Genomic DNA, 12968 nt, shown 5'->3' on the forward strand with positions numbered 1-12968 from the left:
CAAAAACACTAAATTGGTTTCATAGATTTGGTTTATTTGACATTCAAGCAATGAACAACCAGTTTTATCAAACGTAGTGCAAAAAGTTTAGCGTGGGAAGAAACACGATTGTGAAAAAAACAAATTGGACATTCCAATTTTCGCAAAATTTGAACCAAATTCAGTTGTTTTGAACAAAATGGGTGTTCGGTCATTTTGGCAATTAAGAAATAGGTGCCCCCTGATCATTTCTTTCACCTATTAATGGGGAACACCCAAATCAGGTTTTACATTCATAAATATTAAAACGTGTACACTGACATGACATGTGATCATCATGTGATCTGCTAATGAATAACAGACATTTGGCTATGATAGATTTCAGGTAAACATTTTTAGCCTACATCATTTTTAGCAAGACAAGGAACACTGATCATTGAAATGAAACCCTGCCAGGAAGGGCAAAAGGATTCTCTTGAGGTAAAGAACATCAATGAGGTGGCCTTACAATGCCCAGCTCAATTCACACTCAAGACATCACACAGGTACACACTCTGACCGACAATTAATCTTTAAATCTACTTATTAAAAGCCTGCTTATAAACAATATAATAATTAAAAAAACAGGGCAGTACATGAATAGCTTGGGTTTAGTTTCACAGTGACGCTTGATCATACACACCCACTTACAGTGAGGTCCAGAACCATTTGGACAATGACTGTGACATTTTTTTTTTTTTTTTTTGTGGTTAAAAAGCTCTTGAATTGAAGTCAACACTTCAGTCACATTTCATCTTCAAATCAACTGTGGTTCATTAAATAAAAATCAGAAAGACCTTGATAGTCCACATACAGTATTAATGCAAGTGCAGCCATACACGTACATACACACAACTGTTGATTAACACTAAAATTATAAGCAGGAAACAAAGCTGGCAGCATAAGACATGAAAACATGGTGCTACAATTCCATGGAAATGATATTAAATCAACATGTACAATACAATAATTTAAGCAGCAATCAAAACATTGGTGAGAATTAAAAACCACAAATATTTTCAAAAGTTGTACCAAATGTAGAGTCGCGTACTGAAGACACATTGAAATGAAAGTAAAGTACCATTTATCACTAGGTAAGTAAATGCAGTACAGTTTTTTTTTAATCGTTAAATGTATGGATGAAGTTAAGAGGCGCTGTGCAACGTTTTATCTTTGTGCTCCCATTGAACTGAGGTCTACGTGTGTAAAGGACGCGATCGCTGAAACAAAGAAGACCTTAGGAATGAGTGTAGTAGTGAGTCCACATCTTAAAGACTGACTGTTAAATCTTGTCACACAATTAAGAAGGTAGAAGCAAAAGCATGCCCTGATTAGTAAAACATCTCTTCAGTGCAATATCCATAACCTCTTCACATCAGAGAAACAAACCCATTCGTCCCTGATACAGATATGACGCAGTGTCGGTAAAACGAATCAAGGGCACGCGGCGGAATGGAGGGGAGTCTCGGAGAGAAATAAACAGCAGTTTAAAAACAGTAGAAAAGGCAGTGAAATTCAAAAACACCGGCCAAATACAGTACGGGAATCACCAGAAATGAAAGAACAATTGTTGCTCCAGTTTAGGTTGGTTGTAAAAACAGAGCTGCGGGGGACGGCGGGGGAATAAAGCTCACAATTCCCTTTTTATTTATGACAATAAAAACAATATTACATATTAGATCTGCGGCAATCGCTGCTTCGTACCTACACTGTATAAGTGATGATCGCGTTCATGCCTGGTTAGATACTGTAGATGCTGTCGGTTTATCCATCCATTACCTTAGCCGCTTATCCTTACAAGGGCAGGAGTGCTGGAGCCTATCCCAGTTGTCAACGGGCAGGAGGCGGGGTACACCCTGAACTGGTTACCAGCCAGTTGCAGGGCACATCGAGACAAACAGCCACAATCACACCTCGGGGCAATTTAGAGTGTCCAATTAATATTGCATGTTTTTAGGATGTGGGTGGAAACCGGAGTGCCTGCAGAAAACCCACCTAGGCACAAGGAGAACATGCAAACTCCACACAGGCGGGGCTGGGATCAAACTCTGGACCTCAGAACTGTGAGGCCAACACTCTACCAGCTGATTCACCGTGCCCCAAATGTGATGAAATTTTGGTTGAGATCCAAATTCTATGGGAAAAAAATTGCTTGAAAGTACAGCAAAACTGTTACCGTGCAATACGAGATAAAACCAAATCTTATATCAGCTGAGCATTTAAAGGATTGGTGTGAAACTCAAGGCCCAGGGGCCAGATCCGGCCCGTCACATCATTTAATGTGGCCCATAAAAGAAACCACGTGCCTTAACTTTCATGATTCTTGCTGAGGTCTGCAGCAAAATTTCAGTTACATATATGGAAACAATAATGTTGAGACTTATACCTCAATCTCACCACCTCACTGAAACAATGGCTAATTATCAAGTCTGCAAAAACTTGTGTCCATTTTATGTGTCCAAAGATAAGCGGCTATAGTAATAGTGGCAACCCAATGCACAACCCTAAAGAAGACAACCGGGAGAGAAAATGGACAAATGGTTCCAAAACATAACATCTTTTTGATCTTAGTTTAAAATGTTTAAAAGTCACTTGAAACCTTCATTGAAATTGGACCGACGTGGAAGTCAACCAGCATCACAGAATAGGTTCAGTTCGACTCCGTAAATCCTACTTGTAAACCGTTCTGGAAGTAATTTGGATGCAAATCTGCACGAGACAATGGATGCAAAGTTCGGTATGAGGATGAGCGTGCAATGTGCAACATTACTGGAAGCAGACAGAGCACAGGAAGCGTGTTTCAGCACGGCTGTATCTTGGTTGGGGCAAAAACCCTTTTATAACGGCAGCACCCTTGACACTGCTCTCCTCAGATTACATCTTATCAGCATCAATAAAGAACACGGCCTCAGCTGTATCTTATCCAAAGAATCATAGAGCAACATGTGCCTGCTCTCCGTGTACCATAAACAACAACTCACTGGCTCTCAAATGCAACCATCGGCAGAAAGGTTTCAAACCTGTCCCGTCAGCAGCAGGACCGATGAGCTATTTTGCGGTTGCCGTGCAGATCTATAGTCCCACTTAGTACCGAGTGGTCAATATGATCCTCAGCAGCCAAAACCTCCTTGACAGCTGCTTCGAACGCGGCTGTAACATTCGTATCATCCTTAGCGCTGGTCTCAAAGTAAGGACAGCAGCCGTTCTCCTCGCACCAGGCCCGCGCTTCGTCCTCCCCGACTTCCCTCTGCTCCATGTCCACCTTGTTGCCCAGCACCACAAAGGGGAACCGCTCAGGATCTTTCACGTCAGAGTAATACATGAACTCCTTCTTCCAGCTACCAAGGTTCTGAAAGCTCTGCAGGTCATCCACGGCAAACGTAAGCAGGCAGCAGTCGGCGCCTCGGTAGAAGGGTGTGCGTAAGGACTTGAAACGCTCCTGGCCAGCCGTGTCCCAGATTTGAAGGGTGACAAGACGTCCTTCGACTTCAAGATCCCTGTTGAGGAACTCAACTCCGATGGTGTGGAACGACTGTGAGTCGAAACGGTCGGTGACGAAGCGGTTCATCAAGGAGGACTTGCCCACTCCGCCATCCCCTAGCAGGATCACCTTCAGCAAGAGGCTCTTCCCGCTCATTATGCTCAGTCCTCCTCGCTGGGTCGCGGACAACAGAAACTGCTCATCCTTTAAAGGAGACACAATGTCAAAAATATTTACTGTAATCAAAATATAGATTTGAAGAAAGCTTGAAAACTGAAAATAGCAGTCCTGTGGGTTTTGGGAATGCCCATTACAAAGTGGTTCACGGGTGCCAAGCAACACAAGGGGAATGTGTATGACGGCCGTTTCCCCAAAAATACAGCAGGATTTGTCTACACACACCTGTTCAAATGCCATGTTTCTGTGATGTAAAAAGTAAAGCCAAGATAAATCCCTCTTATTACCTTTATATTACATACTTGCGTTTAGAATGTGTTTTTAACACGTGGAAGAGTCATTTCTGGCTCAAACTATACTAAAATTAATGGTCTTTTGCGGAATATGACTTTGTGCTACAGTTTTTGGAGGGTAACGCACATGAAAAACATGGGCTACAGCAAAAGCATAGCATTATAGGATCCATAGTTTTTGTATAGCGGTAACCACAAAAAAAAAAAAATGTCTTCTTAAACAGTAATACACACACCACCACCACAAAAAAAAAATGCAAACATACATAAATGCACACCAAAACAATATTAAATATTATCACACATTAATTTTCTCACTTAAAAATACATTTTGGAATCTTGTTAAGGCAACTTGGTGTGTCTGGTGAAATTCATGGTAAAACACGAATGCAATGAATTAAAGCTTTGTCTCATGTTCCTGTATTTAATAATGTTCTAGAAACTGGAATTTTTTGAATGTATCTACCTATCAGTGACCCATTTCGTTATATTAACCAAAGAGAAAAATAAACTGAAGTTTTATTTTAGCACTCCACCACAGTTTCGACTCTTTAAAGCCCCACTGCACATGCGCAAACATGTACCAGCTTGCATGAACCAAATAGCTATTATCTTCTTACCGAGTCCATAACGCGAAGAAATGTTTTTATGAGCGCACAAAACAACAGAGTTGAAAAAAAAATCTGACGTATTGCGATTTTTCTTTTTTTTTTTATTAAGTTGGCAAGCTAACCGGCTACTGCGGTCGGGCTTGTTGACATTCCATGCTGATCATGCTAGTTGTAAGCGTAATAGCATTCAAAGAGTTTGAACACGCCTTAAAACCTGCATACGAACAAGTTATGTAGTGTTATACTATATTTCAATTGTGAATCATTTAATACAAGCACTTACCCGGTACTTGATGGTTAATAATATGTTATTGTCCCACTCCCCTATATCGGACTGATATTGCTTGAAGTGACGTAAGCGCACGCCCATTGGCTAGGCGCAGGGAGGCGCCACCCAGAAACAGCTGGGTCTCAAAGTCTGCCAGGTTACTTTTCAGATTGACTCGGGTTGGCCAGGGCAAACCATTACTCCTGCAAAGAGTGTCGGATTTTGGTATGGCAGCAATACGCTTTCGTAAAATTGTTTTTTTCAGTTGTCACGGCAGATAAAGTGCATGATTGAAAAATGAATGTACGCATTTCTAAACCTCGTATGCTGAGCAGTTACCACTGTTAAACTGCACGGGGCGACAAAGCTACTGACGAAGAGAAGCTGCACAAGCGTAGAAGAAGTTATTATTATTATTTTTTGATTCGGTACATCCAGCTACATTGAGTCGACCAAATAGCATCTTGTCAACACGAATCAGCCATAATAGTAATTTAGCAGTGTATTAAATTCCACTTTTGGAGACGTGAGGTCGGAACTTCTATGAGTATACAAAGGTAACGAAGGTAAGAAGAACTTGTTTGTTTTGCTCAGTTAAATGCTCTGAAGGCGTATGACTATAGCTCAAAAGCAAACATTTTAAACATTTTCCTAATCACATTCAACAAGTGTCACGAGATGACTTTTTAATCCAAGAGACGGTGCACATTTCCAATACAGTACTCGTATGAACGTGCCGAAGTTAACGTACAGCTAGTTTAAAATTGTAGTCAGTGACTGAAAACATAGACAAGGTATCTCAACAAATACAGAAATGTGTTAAATAAGCCACACTTTTCACATTAAAACGGGGTCAAACGTGCCTAACTATACAGTCCAATTGGGAATGTACTTACAGTATTTTCAAAAGTGCATAAATTTCTTGTAATCGTTTGTAAATGACTTAAAATGTAATTTCCATTAAAGACCACGTGTGTTGATCCTCTCCTGCTGCTTGGAGATGACCAAGACATGGGGAATTATCAAAATCCAGATCAATATACTGTGACACTCATTCATGCATACATTATATATTATCTTTTAAGTTATTTTTCATACCAAAATGCTGCATTCCAGTGCCTGCCTTTCAAAATAAAAAGTTACATTTAAAACAGAAAATCAAGTTAATACTTGCACATAAACCCTTTGAAGCGATAAAAGTCGCAAATAACGACTTTAACAATGCAATAGTGAACTTTTCGCTGAAGCAATAATCAAATATTAGGTCATTTTGGTTAGTTCCACACACATTGCTTTTTATTTCAGTTTTGATATTTATATTGGTTATAAGGAACACGATGTCAAATTGTGGTTTTAATTGATGCTCCAGGCTGTCAAGAAAATGCATGTTCATAATTTGGAGATGCTTTTTTTCCAAACCATGTGAATGTTTTTGACCCACACCCCTAAATGAATCAGAACAAAGAATTGTTTGGAACCAGAATCGCTCAAATTCAAACAATGCCCATCCCTAGAGAAGACTGACTGTGCAAAGGAGGAACAACTATAGGGAACCTCACAGTCCTTTCTACTTGTAGCTCTGGTGATTCTGCCTGTAGTTGGCTTTAAGCTCACATATTCTGTTAATGTTGGTGACGTTAGTCTGGGGAGAGTTTTGTACATAGTACAGAAGGGTGATCAATGTGTCAATCGTGAAGGCAATTTTGGTCGATCGCATGACAAAAATCGAAGTCGTCAGCCTTTCATCCATCTCCCCGCTTGATTCAGGTGTGCCTAGTACGTTGAATGACTTTTGACCAATCCTGGTCTTTTCTGACGTGTCACTGCGCATGTGCACATATAGGCACATTCTCGCAAGCCGACAAGTTGGAGTCCTATTTATGTCTCTTGCTTTTTTCACGGTGGTCATGGTAAGTAGATCGCAGGAGGTTGGCTGCTTCAAAAGTAGACTTTGGGGCAAAAAAGTTTGGGCCATGGTACAGGTATAATTAAAATCTTTAAAACTGCCAAAACACAATAGTACGGTACTGTATATGAGTATCATGATGTGAAATTCTGGCAACTATTTTGAGCGCCCTTTTATGTAATGATTCATTCTGTTTGACAGTCCAGCTAGTAAAACCATTGTCAGAGTGAATAAATCATAGCAAGTAAAATGTTTTGTTCCTGATGATAATTTGCTTATTGTAAATGTTGCATTTTGTTCTTTCAGATGGGTGGGAAAGGCAGGCTGATGTCCTGTTTGTGTTTGGGTCTGTTTGGTGTCCTGTGCTGGGTGTGGATTTCCTTTGCGTCCTTCCCTGATGAACAGCGCGTCATGGTGTCATATGATACATTAGACCGAGGACCCTTTAAGCCCCAAAGTGCTCTTGGTGACATGGAGCTATCCCCATTGAGTTCATACCGTGGGCCTGGCAACCAAGACCAGCGTAGCAATAAGGAGCTGCCTATTATCCTGTGGTGGAGCGCAGGATTATTCCCACATTTTCCTGGAGATACTGAACGAATTGACTGTGCCACCTCGTCCTGCCTGGCCACCAGTAACCGCAAGGTACTACAATTTTGTAACAGTGGCTCTCACATTTCCTACACCAAGTAGAGTGAGAAGAAATAAGAATGTGAACGCTTTGGAATTTCTTACATTTTGCAACATAAAAGAGTCTCTCCTAGGATAAAGGGCAAAGTTTATATAATAGTGGTGATGATGTACAGATTAGAGATGGAGGGACTGAAGAGTAAACAGGAAGCAGAACTGGAGGTGGCAGAAATAAAGATGTTGAGGTTCTCGCTAGGAGTCAGCATGTTTGATAGGATTCGAAATGAGCTCATGAGAAGGAAAGCCCAAGTTAGATGTTTTAGTTAGAAAAAGCAAACTTAGATGATTTGGACATGTCCAGAGGCGAGAGAGTGAGTATTTTGATAGAAGGGTGCTGTGGATGGAGCTGCCAGGCAAAAGAGCGAGAGGAAGACCAAAGAGAAGGTTGATGGATGTTGTGAGGGAAGACATGAGGGCAGTGGGTGTTAGAGAGGAGGATGCATGGAAAATACATAGAAAAAGATGATGCGCTGTAAAAAGACAAAGATTGCAAATAACATAAAAATCTTACATAAATCAACGTTTAAAAAAAAAAAAACATTGTTCAATGTCAAATGCAAATGGACTAGACAGTTAAAGGAAGACTTTGTCCAAAATTTCCATGTACAATAAACCCTCCAATCTGAAGTCATCCTATTACATTTGGACATTAATTGAAAAAAAAAGAAAATAAAGAACATTTTTGAAATCCACGCACAATCTGGATATGTGGCAGCTTTCACAGCCAGACCCAAAACAAACGTCCTCGACCCCGCCCCGTGATATCACTGGGGCTTAGCATTCCAGACCATTCTTTCTAGCGAGGCCAAGATGCTGACGTGTTGTGCCCCAAACTGTAACAACAATGAGAAAAGGCACCCAAATTTGTCGTTCCTTAACCTCTCGTGGGTTCATGTTATTATTATTAATTAATATAATTATATTTGTTTTGTTTGTTTGTAATTATTTTTCGCAAAAATGGGCCACAAAATGCCAGATAGTGGACGTTCTCTGTTCGGCGAAACCGTATCCACGAGCAACGGGGTCAGAACAGGAAGCACTGCAGGCATGGAAAACACTGATTGGCTGTCAATTTTCCAGCCGTGGTCATTGGAATGTCTGGGTGAGAGAAGAATTTCGATAATAGTTTCCAATTTAGAGATGTTTCTAGGTGAAATCTGTGGATAATTTTGGTATTAAAAGAAACACTGAACCCTCACCTACTAACTTTTAATGTGTCCTCCCATTCCTATTACTTTTGACAAAATCCTCCTTTAAATACAACTCAAATGTATTTGGGCAGTGATTCATTCGTGTAGCATTAGAGGGAGCCTACATGCTGATGTTCTCGTAGATCTGTCAATTTTCTAGAATGCTTAAACGTGGAGTGGAGCCTGTAACAGCTGGTTATGGGCGAGAGGTGGAGCTGGAATAGTCACCAGCCGATTGCAGGGCACCTAAAGTATATGTAGAAAATTAACCCTTCACACACATTATACACTAACACTACTGGATGTTAAGCATGGCGAGAGCATGGAAACTTCACACGGGAAGCCCAGAGTTGAGATTTGCACCCGCAACCTCAGAGCTGTGAGGCAGAAGTGCTAACCAGCTGGCCTCTCTTGTCCAAAAACTAAAATTAAAAGCTTCTCAGCCATTGATTTCCTATGACGTAATGGAAAGTAATATTCGAAAATAATACTTTTCATTAGTCATCATACTGTGTTATCAGCTAGAATTTATTGGTCTTTTCTGTCGGCAATGTAGTTCAATCAGTAATCTTTCGATTTGAATGATTGTAAGGTCCAGCTATACAAAAGGACAGCATCCATCATCTTCTATGGAACGGACTTCCGCGCCTACGAAGCACCCCTCCCTCGTCTCCACCACCAGACATGGGGTCTTTTCCACGAAGAGTCCCCCATGAATAACTATCTCCTCTCTCACGGGCCGGGCATCAGGCTGTTCAACTACACCGCCACTTTTCGCCGAGAGTCCGACTACCCTTTGACCCTGCAGTGGTTGCCATCTCTGAGCTACCTGCTGGAGCCTACAATGGTGTCGCTGAAGGAGAAGAACCGGTTGAGGCGGGAGGGCTTGGCCCCCGTAATCTACATGCAATCTCACTGTGACGTGCCCTCTGATAGAGACAGATACGTCAGAGAACTCATGAAGTACATTGAGGTAACGCACGCGTCATATGTTTGTGGTGAATAAATGTGGACAACGGTGTGCAAAGGATGGGAGGCGATGCACCGGTCACAATACGCAATCCCATCGGTTGACATCAAGGGGGGATGTCGAAGAGTTGTTGATATGTCGTAGTACACGGAAGATAACCCAAATAAATTAAACATGCTAGACTTTTTAATTTGGTGTCGTGTGGCTATCGTCGCACCAAATCGTTGTTTGTGGATTGTGTCACACTACAAGAAGTTTGGTCTTTCCTGATAAAATATGTCAGGCTTCATCTTGAAAATCAGCTGCAATAGCTTATTGGGCCAATATCGGCGCTAAAATCCTGTAGTGTCATCGAGGCATTATCTTTCTTATTCACTTGATAATTTCCTTTTGATAGCCTTTCAATTACCGTAATTTCCGCCCTATAAACCGCGCCTTTTTTTACATGCTTTCAACCCTGCGGATTATGCAGTAATGCTGCTAATTTGTGCATTTTTTTTCTAACGGCTGCAAGGGGGCACTCTAGCAGAAAAGGTAAGAGTGAGACTGGTTGGAGATATGTGCCAAGGAAGTGACTTTTACCGGTCTAGCCCTCTTAGCGCTGTGCTAGCGTGTTACTGCCGTGTCTCAGTGATTTTTACCGGTATGATCTTTTTTTTTTTTTTTTTTTTTAACCGACCCTGTTAGCACAGCGGCGCTACCTATGTACCATCTTTCTTTGTAAATATCTCATGTTTCAATGTGGGCAGTTGTGGGTTTTACACAGCTGCGGCGTATGTATGTACCAAATGGTTTTTCCTTTACAAATGTACTGGGTGAGGCTTATAACCAGGTGCGCTCAGTAGGCTGGGAATTACGGTAGTTTTGCAATATAAAAAATGTTTTGATTTATTAGTGTATTTTCAATTTCGTTTGAATGTAAATACGTAGTTTCAACATCATGGATTGAGTATTAATATATATATATATATTCTTGAATTTGTATTGTATTTTTTTATATATATTAGTTCATTACTTGTGTAAAAATTTTTTCCACATAAAGCCAGAAATGTTTGTTAAAACTACAGTGACTGCCCCTCCATTGGTGGGAGATAGGGACTCTGTGATTATCTGCAATCATCTGTGATGCCAAATGACGCTCTTTAAGTCACTTTAACATAGTTCTTGGGCACCCAAAAATGGCTGCTAACATATGAATTTACGTAAAGCGAAACGCAGATATGAGGCAGTTCACTGCATTGTTTCTCCTCCTCAGGTGGATTCTTATGGCAAATGTCTGAACAACAAAGCTCTGCCTGCCCATCTAGAAGACACGGCCACAGCCACAGGCGAGGAGGCCTCCTTCATGAGATTTGTCGGCCGCTACAAGTTCCACCTGGCGCTGGAGAACGGCCGCTGCCAAGACTACATGACTGAGAAGCTCTGGCGGCCCCTCCGCCAGGGTTGTGTTCCCGTGTACCGGGGCTCTCCTGTGGTGGCAGACTGGATGCCCAACAACCACTCTGTCATCATAATCGATGACTTCCTCTCACCTAAAGCTCTTGCCAACTTCCTCAAATTTCTAGATGACAATGATGATGAATATGCTAAATATTTGGCTTTCAAAAACATCCACAGTGTCACTAACACTCGTTTGCTGGAGGCTCTTGAGACCCGCGAATGGGGGGTCAACGACATGAGCAAACCCAACTACTTGAATGGATTTGAGTGTTATGTGTGTGACCGGGAGAATGCACGGCTGGCTGCAGAGCGAGCCAATAGAAGAGCTCCTCAGCTAAACGCGCCTCCAAAACCGAAGATGGCCACCAACGCTCACATGGGATGCCCTTTGCCCAGCCCGGGCTACGGAGAAGTCCAAGACCTGCCTGCAGATGACGGGTGAGTCAGTCGGAAACTCAGCTAGATCTTTCCTCACTTGCTGCATGAACTGAGGAAGCTGGCTCAGCTCAAAGGAGCAATGTCGCCCAAGACAACCGGAACGGTTTGCTTGTGATCGATTCAATGCCCTGAAAATCAATAGCGGTGCTGGTCGATGAGCGGAGTCCGGCACTCGCCCAGTGACTGTGCCGGTGCATTGACTTATGATTAAAACAGGCACGTGCTTCGAAATAATAATGTAAATGTTGAGCTTACTACGTAAGAATTCAAAGGTGCTCAAGTAGAAGAATCCTACATACTATGTTAAAGCTTGGTTTGGACTGCAGTGGGGGGAGAAATGTACGATCTGGATATCCCTGCTGAAACCTGAAGTTTTATTTATAATGAGTTTTTTTTTCTTTAAGCTAATTTAGCACTTTTTTTTGGCTCATCAGTTTGCTCGCGAGTCAGGTATAATTGATAAGAAATGATTTCTACTTTTGTGATTTAATATATTCAAAAATCTCCACTTTTGTGCTCTTATTTCAGAGCAGGAGCTGGATCTGTGCTTTTTACTTTTATAATTTTTGAATACCAGAAGCCAGTGGTTTTTCAGCCGAGAAAGGCATGACGCACTTGCCACAAATCATTCTTCCAGCCCACAATGTCAAATAGTGCTTTTAAATAAGTGGATGGGGAATAGTCTGTTGCTGTCACCTGAAAAATCTGTATCTTTCATGCTACTGGACGCCATAATGTCCTTTAAAAATCCTTGGATCCCTGATGATAGCACCTGTATTAAAAACATCACTTGTCTTTCGTATTATCACAGCAAAGTACTTAAGATTGAATCAAGAGCGCCTGTGCTTGTTGCAGCCAAGCAGTGGAGTTGGCTACAAGATGATTAATCCACCCAACAGTCTTCATCAGTTAATAGCCTAATCTGTTATACCGCCGCTTAATTAAAACATCCTCTGCGATGGGTCTGACGTTGACGCGTCTGTCCACAGATGGTTGCAAATGTGGCCTCAAGATTATTGGCAGAGTCTGGACCAAGCGGAGGGGCTGGAGTCTCTGATAAGGACAAACGAGTCGGATCCTGCACTGCTGTGGAAGCACATCCAAAGAATCGCCGTGAGGCGAGCCAGAGGCAAACATTGACTGAGGCCTTAAACAGGCTGAGGAGGATGGAAGACATCCAGGAATCCAGATGTGCTCCACGGAATGCAGACTCTTACGAGGGAATGAAGCACCCGCCTTATTTGCACCTGCACACAAAACTGCTGTTAAATTGATTTGGATATTTTTTTTCAAGACACATACTTCAAGTTCAGTGAAGTCAAGTAAGGCGCTGACCATTAACTTGTCATTTTGGGGTGTGGGGGGGGGACGACATTTTTGCACTGGAGTGAAGCCAAACTCAAATAATTCAATGTGCCAAGTGAGCCCTGCTCGACTGTTTATAAAGACAATCAGGACAGAAGTTACTGGACTTAATTTGCGGCCC

The 12968-nt window shown here is 41.8% G+C and overlaps 2 protein-coding genes across 2 annotated transcripts; one reads left to right on the forward strand and one right to left on the reverse strand.

The window, feature by feature from the left end:
• Positions 1–26: 26 nt before the first annotated feature.
• On the reverse strand, positions 27–4970 carry rab9b (RAB9B, member RAS oncogene family). Its single transcript, XM_061835589.1, has 2 exons — positions 4864–4970; positions 27–3703 (listed from the first exon to the last, which is right to left on the reverse strand). The coding sequence occupies exons 1-2, from the start codon at positions 4948–4950 to the stop codon at positions 3047–3049; spliced, it is 744 nt and encodes a 247-aa protein (XP_061691573.1). The 5' UTR covers positions 4951–4970; the 3' UTR covers positions 27–3046.
• Positions 4971–5041: 71 nt separating this feature from the next.
• fut11 (fucosyltransferase 11 (alpha (1,3) fucosyltransferase)) lies at positions 5042–12848 on the forward strand. The gene is made up of 5 exons (XM_061835050.1): positions 5042–5414; positions 7061–7399; positions 9227–9607; positions 10860–11482; positions 12472–12848. Exons 2-5 carry the CDS (start codon positions 7061–7063, stop codon positions 12620–12622), a joined length of 1494 nt encoding a protein of 497 aa, XP_061691034.1. The 5' UTR covers positions 5042–5414; the 3' UTR covers positions 12623–12848.
• Positions 12849–12968: the final 120 nt, after the last annotated feature.

Source organism: Syngnathoides biaculeatus, chromosome 11 (genome assembly GCF_019802595.1).
Source record: "Syngnathoides biaculeatus isolate LvHL_M chromosome 11, ASM1980259v1, whole genome shotgun sequence".
NCBI lineage: Eukaryota > Metazoa > Chordata > Actinopteri > Syngnathiformes > Syngnathidae > Syngnathoides > Syngnathoides biaculeatus.

Excerpts from the sequence above, each read along its gene's own strand:
- rab9b (XM_061835589.1), bottom strand. The coding sequence starts at position 4,950 with ATGGGCGTGCGCTTACGTCACTTCAAGCAATATCAGTCCGATATAGGG. Across the intron at positions 3,704-4,863 it reads TATTAACCATCAAGTACCGG|GATGAGCAGTTTCTGTTGTC; the intron begins GTAAGTGCTTGT and ends TCTCCTTTAAAG.
- fut11 (XM_061835050.1), top strand. The coding sequence starts at position 7,061 with ATGGGTGGGAAAGGCAGGCTGATGTCCTGTTTGTGTTTGGGTCTGTTT. Across the intron at positions 9,608-10,859 it reads AACTCATGAAGTACATTGAG|GTGGATTCTTATGGCAAATG; the intron begins GTAACGCACGCG and ends TCTCCTCCTCAG. Across the intron at positions 11,483-12,471 it reads GACCTGCCTGCAGATGACGG|ATGGTTGCAAATGTGGCCTC; the intron begins GTGAGTCAGTCG and ends GTCTGTCCACAG.